The 14432-nt window shown below is 41.4% G+C and overlaps 1 protein-coding gene across 2 annotated transcripts in view; it reads left to right on the forward strand.

Annotated features, from left to right (window-relative positions):
• Nucleotides 1-14432, forward strand: part of SEZ6L (seizure related 6 homolog like) — a 1319356-nt gene that overhangs the window by 751736 nt on the left and 553188 nt on the right. For both annotated transcript variants that reach the window (XM_085633531.1, XM_085633532.1), the window contains exon 6: nucleotides 1175-1340. In XM_085633531.1, coding sequence (XP_085489657.1) covers nucleotides 1175-1340 — 166 coding nt within the window. The remainder of the gene's footprint in view (nucleotides 1-1174; nucleotides 1341-14432) is intronic.

A 14432-nucleotide genomic window follows, 5' to 3' on the forward strand; every position in this document is an offset into this window, starting at 1 on the left:
AGGAGAAACTCATGATAACATGTTTATTTTATGTAAACAATAGGCTCCAACACGAAAGATAAAATCTCTATGCACGTTTCTGCCCATTCTGAGTTACAGCATCTTTCAATATGATTTAAGGAAAAGTGAATTTTATGTCTTTTTGCATCATGTTGCTAAGTGCTTTTTGGTGGTTTTTGTTTCACACTTTCTATTGTGCTCTTGTTCATCATGTTTGCAACCATACTATGGGGCATATCAGCAATGAGGCGATATAAAATTATCGCCGCTTTTGTGTCCGTTTTCGGGCGAAAAGCGGCTATAATTTTATCACCTAATCAGCAAGGTCACGCTATCGCGTGAAACCTTGCATTAGCGCCTGGATTCTTAACGCCCAGCTTTGCATCTCTAATGAGATGCAAAGTGGCCGTTCCTGACATGACATGACTGGAGAAATGTTGCTAAGCGACATTTCTCCTATCGCTATGAAGCATAGCGGCAAGAAAAGTAGCGATAACCCCTGTTATCGCTACTTTCCTAATGCCTGCTTCTGGACTGACTTAGCCATGATATCCTATGAAAGGTGGATATCATGGCTAAGTATGTGTGTCCCTATCATCAAGCTAACGCCACACTACGTGAGATTATCGCTGGGTTTCCAGCGATAATCTCACGTTTGGCAGTTAGCGCTAGGATTTTTATCGCTTTTGAGATAAGCGTTGCTAATGGCACGCTATCTCAGCGATAAAAATCCAGGTTAGCCGGAGATAATTATCCTAGCGCTAAGTGCGCTTAGCGATAATTATCGCCGGTTGTTGCTGATATGCCCCTATATCTTTCATATGAAAGAACAGCCACCAAGGATTTAGGCAGTTTGTGGGAAGGGTGATCGTGTGAATTAGAATACACTCTGTTGTACAATAAAAGGATATTGTAAGCCTCCTCGAGGTCCATTACCTGATGAAGGAACTCAATCTTCGACCTTGTTCTTCTACATGGTCATATAGCTCTCCAGTGACTTTCAATATCCCTTTGATGTACGGCATGGAGGTACTTTATCCTGTATATAACAGATGGGGGGGGGGATCCTCTAAAGGGCAGCGTAATTGTACTGTGTTTATATATCTTAAATGACACAATTTCACAACCAGTTTGTAATTTGCTCCATAACATCCCTTGCGTTGCTTATCCTCAGCTCCATGTGGCGGGACAGTTCACAATGCCACAATCGGAAGAGTTTTGTCCCCCAATTATCCAGGAAACTACAGCAACGACCTTCATTGTGTGTGGACTATCGAAGCCCCCGAGCATCAGAAACTGCACCTGCACTTTGAGAAACTTTCGCTGGCTGAAAGAGACAGGTAAGCATCAAGTCCTTGAGGTTCGATAATTGCATTTTTCATTCGTTTTTGCATTTTGTAGATATTGAAGTGGATTTAAAATGTTCACTGTTGCGCAATTGTGTACAGTCTTCCTGGAAGGCGTGTTGTGTTTTTTTTCGCAACGCACATCTCTTCGATGAATTAAGTAGCCCCTTTTCGTACTTTAAATAACAAGCAAAGAAGTACTTTTAAAGAGCACAAGAAGCAAATTAGATCAATAAGGGGACGCTCGTTGCCATGACGATGATATAGATGCTAATTAAATAGAGATGATATTTAAATTAGTATTTAAAGATGTGAGCACTTTCAGCAATAGGGAATATGATTATGTGTCTGCGTAATAGGCAATTACTCTCAAAAGGAAGCACTCCAGAAAACAAATATTTTCTAATTAAGTAGTCATGTTTTTCCATATTGCAATACAACACAGTGCCTATTAGGTGAACGCACGAATCACATGTAACCCTTTCTCTATAGTTCTGAAACACACACAACAACTAAGATGAAAGCAAGCATGTATTTGGGTCAGTGGTGGAGTGGGGTTGACTTCCCCTGTTAGAGGAAGCCAGGGTTTCAGGGTCTGTCTATCCTGACGCCTTCTCCTCGGAAAGTAGTCAGACTGAAATTATAGATTCGGCTTCCTTGCACATCTGTGACAAACCGCAGATTCAGAATTAAATTAGTGTTTCTTCATTTAAAATGGACTGTCCAATGATTTCGAAAAAATATTTAGAAATAACATATAATTTTACATTTCTATTGATGAGAGTGTTGATTTGGAGGACCATTGATCTTAGCCAGTGCCGTCTTAATGTATGGGCATGCTGGGCAGTTGCCCAGTGGCCCGAAAAGCACAGGGCCTCCATGCAGACCAGAATTTAACACTCAATTTCTGTTAAATATTTTAATCCTGTGAGTGGTTGTGTAGGCAGGGCCCAGTGCATTGCTTTGCCAGGGGGCCTATAATGCTGTTAAGGCGGCCCTGATCTTAGCGTGTCTGATAAAGTGAATCCACACCTTGTTGCCGCATTCGAGTCAAATTTTGTTTTTAACTCATTAAGAAAACACTTTCCTCAGAGGTAGAAGCAAGTAACACGAAATAATTGTTAGGTGTACAATTCCTATCAAGAGGTTGCCAATCTAATGGATGATGCTGATCGAGGATGCTAATCTAGTATCATTAATTGAGTCTGACTGACTGTAATCTTCTGTTGAAATGGACAACTGCCACTTCCCATCTTTTCAAATGAAGCCCTCTGCTGTGCAGTTGAGGTAAGAGGCCCTGAGCTGGTTACACATGAACGCACACACGTACAAAACCTGCGCGCAGGCTGAGCGAGTATGACTAAAATCTACATCATCATTTCACAATAGGGAGGGAGGAGCGGAATTTTGTAATGCGGTCCAGTGCACTTCCTCTCCAGGCTTACATATACGTTCAGTCGTTGTACTGTTCGGCTAAATCGCTCGATCTCAAATATCAAGACCGTCACCCCTACTGCCATCAGCCAAAAAAATGAAATATAAAACGATAATAAAAAATTGCTCATTAACTGCGTTGCTGGGTTGGACAGGGCAGGCACAAACAGCCAATCTCCGTGGGAGCGCAAATGTACAGCGTGCAGACCAATCCTGACGCTGCTTTAATGCAGCGTCAGGATTGGCCACTGGGGATCCTGGGAGCCTGTGCCTGCAGGGTGGAGTCAGGTAAGTTATTTATTATTATTTAAAAAGAAGAATTGTTGTCCATCCTCGGTTTCCCCCCGCCGCACCACTTTGCCCAGATACCGGCTGCTACTGATCAAGAGTGGAATTGAAATTGTTGGAAGGTGGATTATTGGTAGAGGCAAATGTAGGTCTGCCACTGGAAATAAGGCCACTAACACATGATAGGACTCAGCATAGGTCTTAGAAAATTATTCCTTTGCTCAACCCTTGGTAGCTTGGCTGCGAGCAGGCAGGCTTAACTTCAAAGACAGGTATGTAAAGCATTTAAAAACACCAATTCAGTAAATATTTAAGACACAACACATTATAAAAATCCACCACCAATTTATAAAAATAGGAAATATTTGTATCTTTAAAAAAAGTAAAAGTTTCTGGCCGACCGCAATGAAGCCCTGAGCGGCTGCCACTCGCGGGAGGTCCCAGTCACAGTTTTTACCTTCGGACTTAGAAACTTTTCTGGAGCTTTTCTTCCCTGGGTCCCTCGAAGCTCTCAGCCAGTTTATATTCGGTGAGGGTTCACCGGATAGCTTTGCGATGAGCTTCCGGTCAAACTTATGGAAGTCCAACCTCCGGAACATTTCAGCAGGGCAAACCCAGGATCCAGGTCGACACTCGGTTGAAGGCAGCCGACTTGGCTTTCGTGTTTGCTCCCTGTCGCCTTTTCTTCGTTCGGACTTAGAAACGTTTACGGAGCTTTTTCTCTTGGGGTCCCTCGATGCTCTTCACCAGGCTGGATTCAGTGAGGGTTCGCCGGCCTTGGATTTCTTCTACTCCCGGTCAAACTCTGGAAGTTGGACCTGCGGAGCTTTTAGCGGGACGAGTCTGGATGGCTTGGCCGGCTCGCAGTTGAAGGCAGGCGGCTTGGCTAGCCAGGTTGAGTCGGTCCCTCTATGGAGCTTTTTTTCAAAGTTGCTCCAATGTTCTCCAAACTTCTTGAACTTCTTCCTGAAGTTCCTTAAGGGGCCTGAAAGTGTCTCAAACTCACTCCAAGGGTCTGGAAACTCCAAGATGGTCCTTGAAAGTTGAGGACTTCAGTTCCCACAATCCACTTGGACAAAACCCTTACAAATCCACTGGTGTTCTCCAGGTTAAGCATCCTTGGTGGTGATGGTCCAGGTGAGCTCTGTTAACTTGTAGCTTGCAGGGAGTCCACTCTTTATTCCTTTTACAGCAAGGGCTGTAGTTTCAGCTGGTTCAGTCTTCAGAGGACAGGCCTTGGAACTTTGCACCCCCAACTTCTCAGCATGGCAATGTCTTGCTTTCTTAAGTTTCAAGCAGCAGATCTGAGAGGCTCTGCCCCTCTTAGATACTTATTCCTAGTTCTCTGTGTGAAGCAGGAAGTCACTGCTGACCAATTGGAGCAGGCCAACTCACCTAAAATATGACCACATCCTGTAGAGTGTGGCATTATTTTGTCCGAGAGTGCACCCAATCCTCCAAATTCATAATGGCTGATTTTCCAGCAGGGAGGTATGAGCTGGCTAAACACACCCCTAGGATGGCTTACTTTCCCTAAACACTCCCCATTGCATATGTGCATTCCTTCCATAAGCCTGGCTCTAGCTGAGGTGAAGAGTTTAGAGTTGTAAATTACACTAAGGCCTCCCCTTCCCTTTGAAGACCATGGTTTACGACTCCTCCGCCCTGCCTTGGCATTCCTGTGTAGCAGCACCGTGCCCTCCCAGCAGAGCTGGTTAACCCCAGGGGCTCTTTATCACCTCTTCAAGGCAGCCTGGCTAATCCACTTAACTATAACCAATCAGGACAGACCACTGGAAGGCTGAATCTGGACTTACAAACACGAAAGGCTTATAAATTCTTGTATGTACACATAGGAGAAATTTAACAATACCATATTCTTAAGTTTACCAATACCATTCTGGGAAGTCTTTGAATGGTACTTCTAGCCCTCTCCTATCAAGAGTTATTAATCAATAACTTCCTACCATATTAACCTATGTAGCAGGGGATTTACAATGGAAAAAATGACTTGAGCCATTTTTCCAGCACCAGGACTTACAAAAACATATTTTATAAGTACTTGTATTATATCTACAGGACCCCCATCCCATGGGACAACTAGGAGAGAGTTTAGGGGTTCTGAATATGTAGAAATATTGCAGATCCTCCCTCCACAGGGCTCCTAACATCAAAGTCGAATTTGGGCAGCACTTTATTACAATGTCGAGAGTGAAATGTGAAATTTCACTTAACACAGGGCATTTAAAACTCATTTTATAAGGGTCTACCTTATAACTACCTGACCGCCCACCCCTGGGTCACCTAGGGGAGACCCTAAAGGTTCCTAATATACCAAAACATTGTAGGTTATCCATTTTTAAGTGCCCCTAACCCCAAAGTCGAGTTTGAGCACAATTTACTTTTTTAAAAGCAGTCCTGCCACCCAGGGCCACTTTTAAAACTGACCTCAGGCTTCAGCAGTGCACACATGCAATGGCAGAAAAACTGCTGGCCTAAAAAAACTGCCATGCCCTATTTATACTAGGGGCTGATAGGTAGTTTCAACCCTCCTGCCCTAATATGCACTAGGGCCCTAGGGGGTAGGTCATGCCAATCACAGGGTTACCCCATACCATAGTGTAGTGTAGGTAGATGTTTTCACTGTATTCTAAATGTGTCTCTTTCAGCATAGCACTGGCCCTGGGCCTAGTTAGGCAGAGCCCAGGGTCAGTCAGTCAGTTACCACCAGTACCATTCAGCAAAAAGTTGGGGGTGCCCAGGGCACAGGATGACTTTGCAACAGAAATCATATGCTAATTAAGGGTATCTTTTTCAGGATGCATAATCTCTCACCAACCCAGGTGGCATGCTTCATCGTCGTGCTTTGCCCCTCACTTTGTGGGTGCTGCAATACCCAGCAACCACACATAATTTTTTACGTGATTTTTTTTAACACTGCCTGGTGCTTGCCACAGCTTGGCATAATGCCCTTATCTCTGGTTTAGTGAAGGGAGTAGTAGGCTGGGACTAGAGAGATTAAAATTGACTACAGGCAACCACGTTAGTCAGACTTTATTCTTAGCTGTTCATCGTGCCAAAATTACAAATCATAGATTAACCAAAATGAGATAAGTGATCTACCTGCGGTTCTAACTAAAGGTTGACATGTTTCTTACCCTTTTAGCATAATGGGTCTCTGGCAATTCTTCAGGACCAAATTGATATAGCTTTAATCTGCAACAGTAGTCTTTCAATGGTTTCTGGTTCTGTGCCCCTCAGAGTGCCAAAAACACGTCTAATATAAATGAAGAAAATATAAATATAGGAGCTCACAGTAGAGTCCTGGTGCCCTTGAGCAGGAGCCGGAGCAGCAAAGAAGCCTGAAGTGAATCCTACACTCCTTCTGGAGTCCCTGCAAGTTAATTTCTATTCCAGTGTTGAAATCTGTGATCAAGTAATTTAGCAGAACGGCACGCCCATTAACCATATCCTATCTAACTTAGCCTGGTACCTGCACATAGGTCATCAGTTACAGATGGGATCTTAAATAAATTGGTTGTAATCTGTGCAGGACTTCTAAATTAATTCATCAGGACTTATAAATTAATTGGGCATTGTTAGACCTTGCACTTTTGACAAGTTTACCCCCAAACCTTTCGCCTTTTGCATCCTATATTTCTGATGCTGTTTTTGTTAGTTATAAGATTCTGGACACTTTACCACTGCTGATCAATGCTAAAGTGCATATGCTCTCTGTATAAATTATGACAATGATGGGTTATCCATGATCGGAATATTTGATTTACTGGTAAGTCCGTAGTAAAGTGCACGGTGTGTGCCTGGGCCTGTAAATAAAATGCATGTTCAGTGACAGTTTACTCGGGACTATCATGAGAGCTTTTTTAATCAGATAGGTTATAAGAAGATTCCAGATTTCCTACTGATCTTACAAAAACGGCATACCTAGATATCTGAAAATGCGTATTGTATCACTAGTGGGCCTTCCAGCCCCCCCTCAAGTGGGACTGTAGTTGACTTGCCCCAGTTTAGTTTGAGAGGCCTCCTTATCAACCCTTAATATCTGCATCAGTTATAGCCTCTGAATAGAAATTAGCACATCCTCTGTATACTAAGAGATGCAGGGTATGCCAAGATTTAGGTACCATGATCACTGTGTCACTGGAACCAAGCTCTACCTGGCTGATGAGTCCATAACTGGGGTGAAACCAGTCCAGAGTTGCTTGTGTTCCAGTTCTGGAAGGACCAGGCTTGGAAGTTCATGCATGCATATTTTTTTATGCATGCAAATTTCACAAGATTGTCGTTTTGAGTGGATTTATGCGTTTTACAGTCGACCAACACTGTGATACGCACAGGTAAATTGATTACATCTACATTTTCTTCTACCACTGTTTTGTTTTACAATTTTTTTGATGCTTGCTAAATATTAAAGCACTGTGGCAAGCACACATGTAGGCTTCGTGAAACAAATATTTCTACAAAAGCTGTGATGCACACACATTCTCATCAGCATGTCAATTTCAATGTTTAAAGCACTGTGATACGCACACATATTATTATTTTGGTTTGTTGATGTATTTTTAACATTGTATCATTGCAATGACCATGCAGAGTATTAACGCTCCTCCGCCTTTTATCCAAGTTCCTGGAGACCATTTTATTCCATGTCGCTCATGGTATAGAGCTTTCACAAAATATCTTGGTGCTATTAGTGGAAACAGATATTGTGCAGAAAGGAAGACATTTTTGTTGGAACATAGTTTGGGTTTTGAGGGTCAGTCTGTTTATCAGCATCTACCATCTTATGAAGTAAGAGAAGAGGATGATGATATTGATGAATATCAAATGGCAGTAACAAAAATTGACAAACAATTTGATGTACAACCTAGTTTAATTGTTAATAAACACAAGTTTTTTTACCAGAGAGCAGCAACAAGATGAATCTATTGCAACTTATGTGGCTGTTTTACGCACTTTAGCGGCTGAGTGTGAGTGTTTCTTCCCTAGAAGAAAAGGGTAAAGACTGGTTTGCATTTAGCTGGGTCCAAACTGAGGTCATATGGTGACCACAGAATGATGAGTTGGAGTGCTACCCCAAGCTATTGCCAGTGGTTAGACTTATTGTAAGCAGCCTCTCATCACCTTTTGTTGGTTTCTGAATATAAAGTACCACGTCATCTGCATACTAAGAGATGCAGTCTTCCAGTTGGACCCCCCATTTAATGCCCTACACCTGCGCATTGTGTCATATCCACTCTACCAGTGGCTCCATAACTTGAGCAAAAAAGATAGAGGCAGGGTGCAACCCTGCCCCATCCCACGCTCTATGGGGAAAGGCCTGGAGAGCATTACATTTAGCAAAACTCTGGCCCTAAGGAACCCACCACTTTGACCAATCTGTTTGCAAAGAGAGTAACGTATATTTTGACCTCAATATTGATCCATGAAAATGGCGTATATGATGCACAGTTAAAAAGTTCCTTATCAGGCTTATGAATTACTGCAATTATGGCCCCACAATAATACTTAGGAAACTTGTCATCTGTAGGGCTTTCTCAAACATAGTTAATAGATGTAGGAGAAGTCAAATTTTATAAATTCAAGAGGAAACCCATCAGGGTCCAACTCCTTCCCAGTTTCCCTTGTTTCAATAGCCCCCATCAGCTCTTCTTCATTGATCGGGAGATCTAACTCATTTCTCTCCGGACCAGATGGTTTGGGCCTGATCAAATCATTCACTATTGGATTTTAGGTTACCAACATCCTTGGTCAATGGGAAGATTATAGCCTCTCATAACAATTACCAAATGCGTTCTATATACCCATTGAATCACAAACTAGTCCCCAGAAAGATCATGAACTTTGAGAATAAATCTGGTGATAACTTCTTTATTGGCTCACCAGTATATCAGTTTCTCTGTTTTATCTCAGAACTCATAAATGTTGTGTTGGAAGGCAGTTCATGTGGCCTTTGCCACATCAATCATCCCCTGCCTCAGGGCTAACTTAACTGTCTCAAGTTGGCACCTGGTTTCATCATCCGGAAATTGCAGATACAGACTCTCTAACAGAGTAATTTGGCTTTTAGGTGAAGTGTTTTCTCTATCTCTATCTTTTTTCCTTCCCATCATGTGTGACATAATACTACAAGGGCAACAAGGAGAGAGCGAGGAAGAACAAGGGGGTACGTGTTTTCCCCTGCTTTTCACTAGCAAAGAACAACATGGACGGACCCACTAATGAATCCACATACCAGGATGACTCAATATCATACACTGGAATCACAAAACAACTATAAGTTTGTAAGAAGAACCCCCACCCACCAACCTAGTTGGTGTCATGCTTCATCATTGGGTTCCCAGCTGGGCTGCCGAGTGCAACCCAGCTGTGCTTCAATGCCTGAATACAGTGGAGCGGGTTTGGTTTTTGGGTGTGAAGTGGGCTGAAAGTGGTGATATTAAAACTGTCTCTGGGTTACTCAACACTGATAGTGTTTATTCCTGTGGTCCTAGGACACAGTTAAAAACAGAGTGGGGATATTGTGAAGATGAAAAATTGTTCTTCGTTTTCCCCTTTAACTGGTCGACATGTTTCAGCCTCTTCTACAATAATGAGGCTTTCTTCAGGACCAAAAAGACATGCAAAAGTTAATATAGCCATGTGATTTTTTTAGCACGCATGCTAAGGTGTGCTGGGCATGCAGTGGTGTAGCCATACTTATGGACCCCACTGTCTGGTTAAAATACCATCTACATGAATTTGGTAGTTGTAATAGATCCTGGAGGGGGTGGACTCCTGTAGTCACGCATTCGTCAAGGCTATCCGTCTGCCTTCGTTACCCATTCCAGTCCTGACGGGATCCCAGTGGGGTCCGTAAGTACGGCTACACCACTGTATGCACAGCACACCTTAGTGAGTGTGCTGAAACATTTATGTGCTGTATTCCCTTTTGCCACATCACATTTCACGTCTTTATGGTCCTGAAGAAAGCCTCATTATTGTAGACAAGGCTGAAACATGTCGAGCTGTTAAAGGGGAAAACGAAGACCAATTTGTCATCTTCACAATATCTCCACTCTGTTTTTAACTGTGTCCTAGGACCCCAAGAATAAACACTATCAGTGGGGATCATAGAGTAATTTTTAAAATCCCCACTTTGAGCACACTTCACACCCAAAAACCAAACCAGCTCTGCTGTAATTGATGCATCGAAGCACAGCTGGGTTGCCCTTGGTAGCCCATCTGGGAACCCAATGATGAAGCATGCCACCTACTAGGTTGGTGGGTGAGGGTTCTTTTGTGATGTGATGCATTCCGCATTCCAAGCTGTCCAACCTTGGAATGCACTGAGATCAAGTCTGTAATGTTCGATTGGTGGCAGTTGCTGCCGGGGAGCTGTCGAGGGTTAAGCAATAAACCTATGTTCAACATCACATCAGTTTCTGTGTTACTTCCACAAATTTGGCGATGATTTAAACACGAGTGTCAACCCTCTAAAGAAGCGGTAAAGAACCTATGCGTTTTCAGTACAATAATACCAAGAAAAGACAAAAACTGCAAGCATGGCTTGCCGTTTTTGTTTCTCGCCGTTCACTCACCCAGCGCTGTCCTTTTACTACCTGCAACTTTACTGACTCTACAGATCTTCATGCGTTCTCATTGACACGGCAGGGCACAGCATAACAAATGCAAAGCTTCTTGGACATTTCTGGCGAGAGCGTAATTTGCCTGCTTTGCGTCAAAGATCAGGCATTCAGAAAGGAGACATTAACCTTGACGTCACCACGCTGTACACATGCAAAAACACTGTGTAGTGGACATTTTTGAGATATCACAAGATGTCTAGTTGTTTAAAAAAAAAGAGGAACACAGCAACGCAACACGAGAAGAACTTTCATGAGATCGCTCAAGGTGCTGTGCAACACTGTGACACACACACATGTTTTCTCAAAGCTTTCACACCATACCACACTTTTCAGATTTGCTGAAAGCGTTGTGCAACACTGTGACACGCACATATATTTTTTTAAAATATTTTTTTATGCATGCAAATTTCACAAGATTGTCGTTTTGAGTGGATTTATGCGTTTTACAGTCGACCAACACTGTGATACGCACAGGTAAATTGATTACATCTACATTTTCTTCTACCACTGTTTTGTTTTACAATTTTTTTGATGCTTGCTAAATATTAAAGCACTGTGGCAAGCACACATGTAGGCTTCGTGAAACAAATATTTCTACAAAAGCTGTGATGCACACACATTCTCATCAGCATGTCAATTTCAATGTTTAAAGCACTGTGATACGCACACATATTATTATTTTGGTTTGTTGATGTATTTTTAACATTGTATCATTGCAATGACCATGCAGAGTATTAACGCTCCTCCGCCTTTTATCCAAGTTCCTGGAGACCATTTTATTCCATGTCGCTCATGGTATAGAGCTTTCACAAAATATCTTGGTGCTATTAGTGGAAACAGATATTGTGCAGAAAGGAAGACATTTTTGTTGGAACATAGTTTGGGTTTTGAGGGTCAGTCTGTTTATCAGCATCTACCATCTTATGAAGTAAGAGAAGAGGATGATGATATTGATGAATATCAAATGGCAGTAACAAAAATTGACAAACAATTTGATGTACAACCTAGTTTAATTGTTAATAAACACAAGTTTTTTTACCAGAGAGCAGCAACAAGATGAATCTATTGCAACTTATGTGGCTGTTTTACGCACTTTAGCGGCTGAGTGTGAATTTGAAGCTTTCACGTCACAACTTATCAGAGATCAGATTGTGGTCAGGTGTTGGGATAAAATAGTTCAAGAGAAGTTGTTGACATTAAAAAATCCTTTCCTGGAAGAAACTATAGATATAGTCAAAAGTATAGAGCTTTCACGTAAGTCATCCAAAGAATTGACTCGGAAAACAGAAAGTGGGTGTGTCAGTTGTTAAGGACAACAGTAAGGAGAATGCTAGTTATACACAAAAGGGCACTAATAAGGGTGTTTCAAAGAAAAAAGAATCAAAAGAGAGTTTTTTTAATCTGAAGAACATCTGTTTCAGATGTGGTAATCCAAGACACGGTTTCAATGAACGCCCTTGCCCTGCCATGAAGTGCAGGTTATGTGGTCAAATGGGACATTTTGCAAAAGTCTGTCAATCTCCTAAAGAAAATATCAAAATGAACTCAATCGTTGACAGAGAAGTGAATGATGATTCTAGTAATGAACAATTCGAGAAAGATTTTATTGTGGTTGTACAGGGAGGTGAAATGGATTGTATCGATCCGTATGAGGATACTGTGGTTGATGGTAAGACAGTTAGTTTATTAATTGATTCAGGGGCCAGGATGACAATGGTCACAGATGATTTGTTCAAAAAAACGTGGGGTGACAAACATTTAAATCCTCCAGACAGAAATCCTGTTACGTACGATTGGAGGAAGATAGAACCTACAGGGTATTTTGAGTGTGATTTGATGTTTGAGGAAAGGGTGAATTTTTGAAAAGTTTACGTAGCAAAGAAAGGTTTGAATATCCTTGGATGGTATCATCAAGGATTATTCGTAATGACACAGGCCTGGAAAAAAAATTCAGGTGTCATTAGTTACAGAACATCCTGCTGGCGAGCAATCAGTTCAAGAAAATGATAGTGTGAAATGGATTGAAAAAGATTGCAGGTTTTAAATACTTGATTAAAGTACAGAGTGGCACCACTCCGGTTAAGCACAAACTGAGTAATGTTCCTTTTAGTATACGAGAAGAATTGTCACAAATACCTAGGAAAATGTGTGAAGATTATGTTATAGAACCAATCGAATCATCTCTTTGGTTATCTCCTTTAGTTATTGCGAGAAAAAAAATGGCCAACTTAGAGTTTGTGTGGACCTTAGAAGCTTGAATAAAGTTATTTGGGTAGACTCACAGACTCTACCACGTATCGATGACATAATTTCTACATTCCCTGGTACAAAAGTTTTCAGTAAGATCGATTTGGCTTCTGCCTATTATCAAGTTGTTCTTGATGAATCATCAAACATTATACAGCTTTTGTTTCTCCTATCTGGACTTTCCAGTTCAAGAGGATGCCGTTTGGATTGGCGTCCAACGGGTTTTGGAAAATGTTTTAGGTGGTATAAAAGGAGTAGTAACTTTTCAAGATGATATTCTGGTGGCAGGAAGATATCTTGTGCATCATGATGAGACTATGGATTTAGTTTTAAGTCAGTTACAAAAAGCTGACATTGTTGCCGATCTGAAGAAATGTGAATTTGCTAAAGGAAACTTAGAATACCTTGGACATGTGATCTCAGAGAAGGGGGTATTACCTAGACCTGATCTGGTTGATGCCATCACAAATGCACCGTGTCCAAAAACAAAGGAACATGTGTCATCTTTTCTGGGAGTCTGTGAATTCTATGCAAAGTTTGTCAAAAAATCTTCAGCAAAAACAGTGAACTTAAGGGAATTGCTTAAAAAGAAAAAAATGTTTGAGTGGTCTTCTGTGTGTCGAAAAGAATTTGACAATCTAAAGAAAGAGATTAGTTCTGCAGAGGTTTTAGCACCGTTCGACCCTTTAAGAGAATGTATTATCACTCTGGATGCAAGTAATGATGGTTTGGGTACAACATTGTCTTAAAAGAAAAGTAATAGAAAAGAAATCACCTTAGGTTTTGCTTCAAGATCACTAAAAGAGAATGAGAAAATATTTTCAGCGATTGAAAAGGAACTTTTGGCGTGTTGTTGGGCAGTGAGGAGATTTAAGGGTTTCATCTGGGGGAGAAGATTTGTGTTACAGACAGATCATAAGCCGTTAGTAAACATTTTAAGTGGAAGTGTCATAAGAAACCATACCCCAAGACTTTCAAGATTGAGTGCAAAGTTGTGGCAATATGACCTGAGAATGGAATACATCCCGGGTGGGAAAAACGTAAGGGCAGATTATTTATCTCGTTCTCCTGTTTCTGTTGATGTTTATGCTGATGATTGCAATGAGGATTGCGATGAATGTCTTATAGCTTCAGTAGATGTTTGTCAGGGAAAGGGGTTAAGTGAAGAAGAATGGAAGTCAAACGTGGAAGAGGATGGTGATTTAGTAATAGTTAAAACATTTATGACTGAAGGATGGTGAATTTGCAAGTGTACACTAAAGTCGCAGATGAACTTCATGCTCAAAAGAATGGAATTTTAATGAGAGGTGACAGGTTTGTTCCACCTTTTGATTTGAGACAAAGGATTATTGAAAATGGTCATGAAGGACATTTAGGGCAGACGATAACTAAGAGAAAGATTGGGGAGGATTACTGGTGGCCAGCAATAGACACTGACATAATTAACAAAATAAAAAAGTGTGTCATC

The sequence above is a fragment of the Triturus cristatus genome, chromosome 11, assembly GCF_964204655.1.
Source record: "Triturus cristatus chromosome 11, aTriCri1.1, whole genome shotgun sequence".
NCBI classification, from domain to species: domain Eukaryota; kingdom Metazoa; phylum Chordata; class Amphibia; order Caudata; family Salamandridae; genus Triturus; species Triturus cristatus.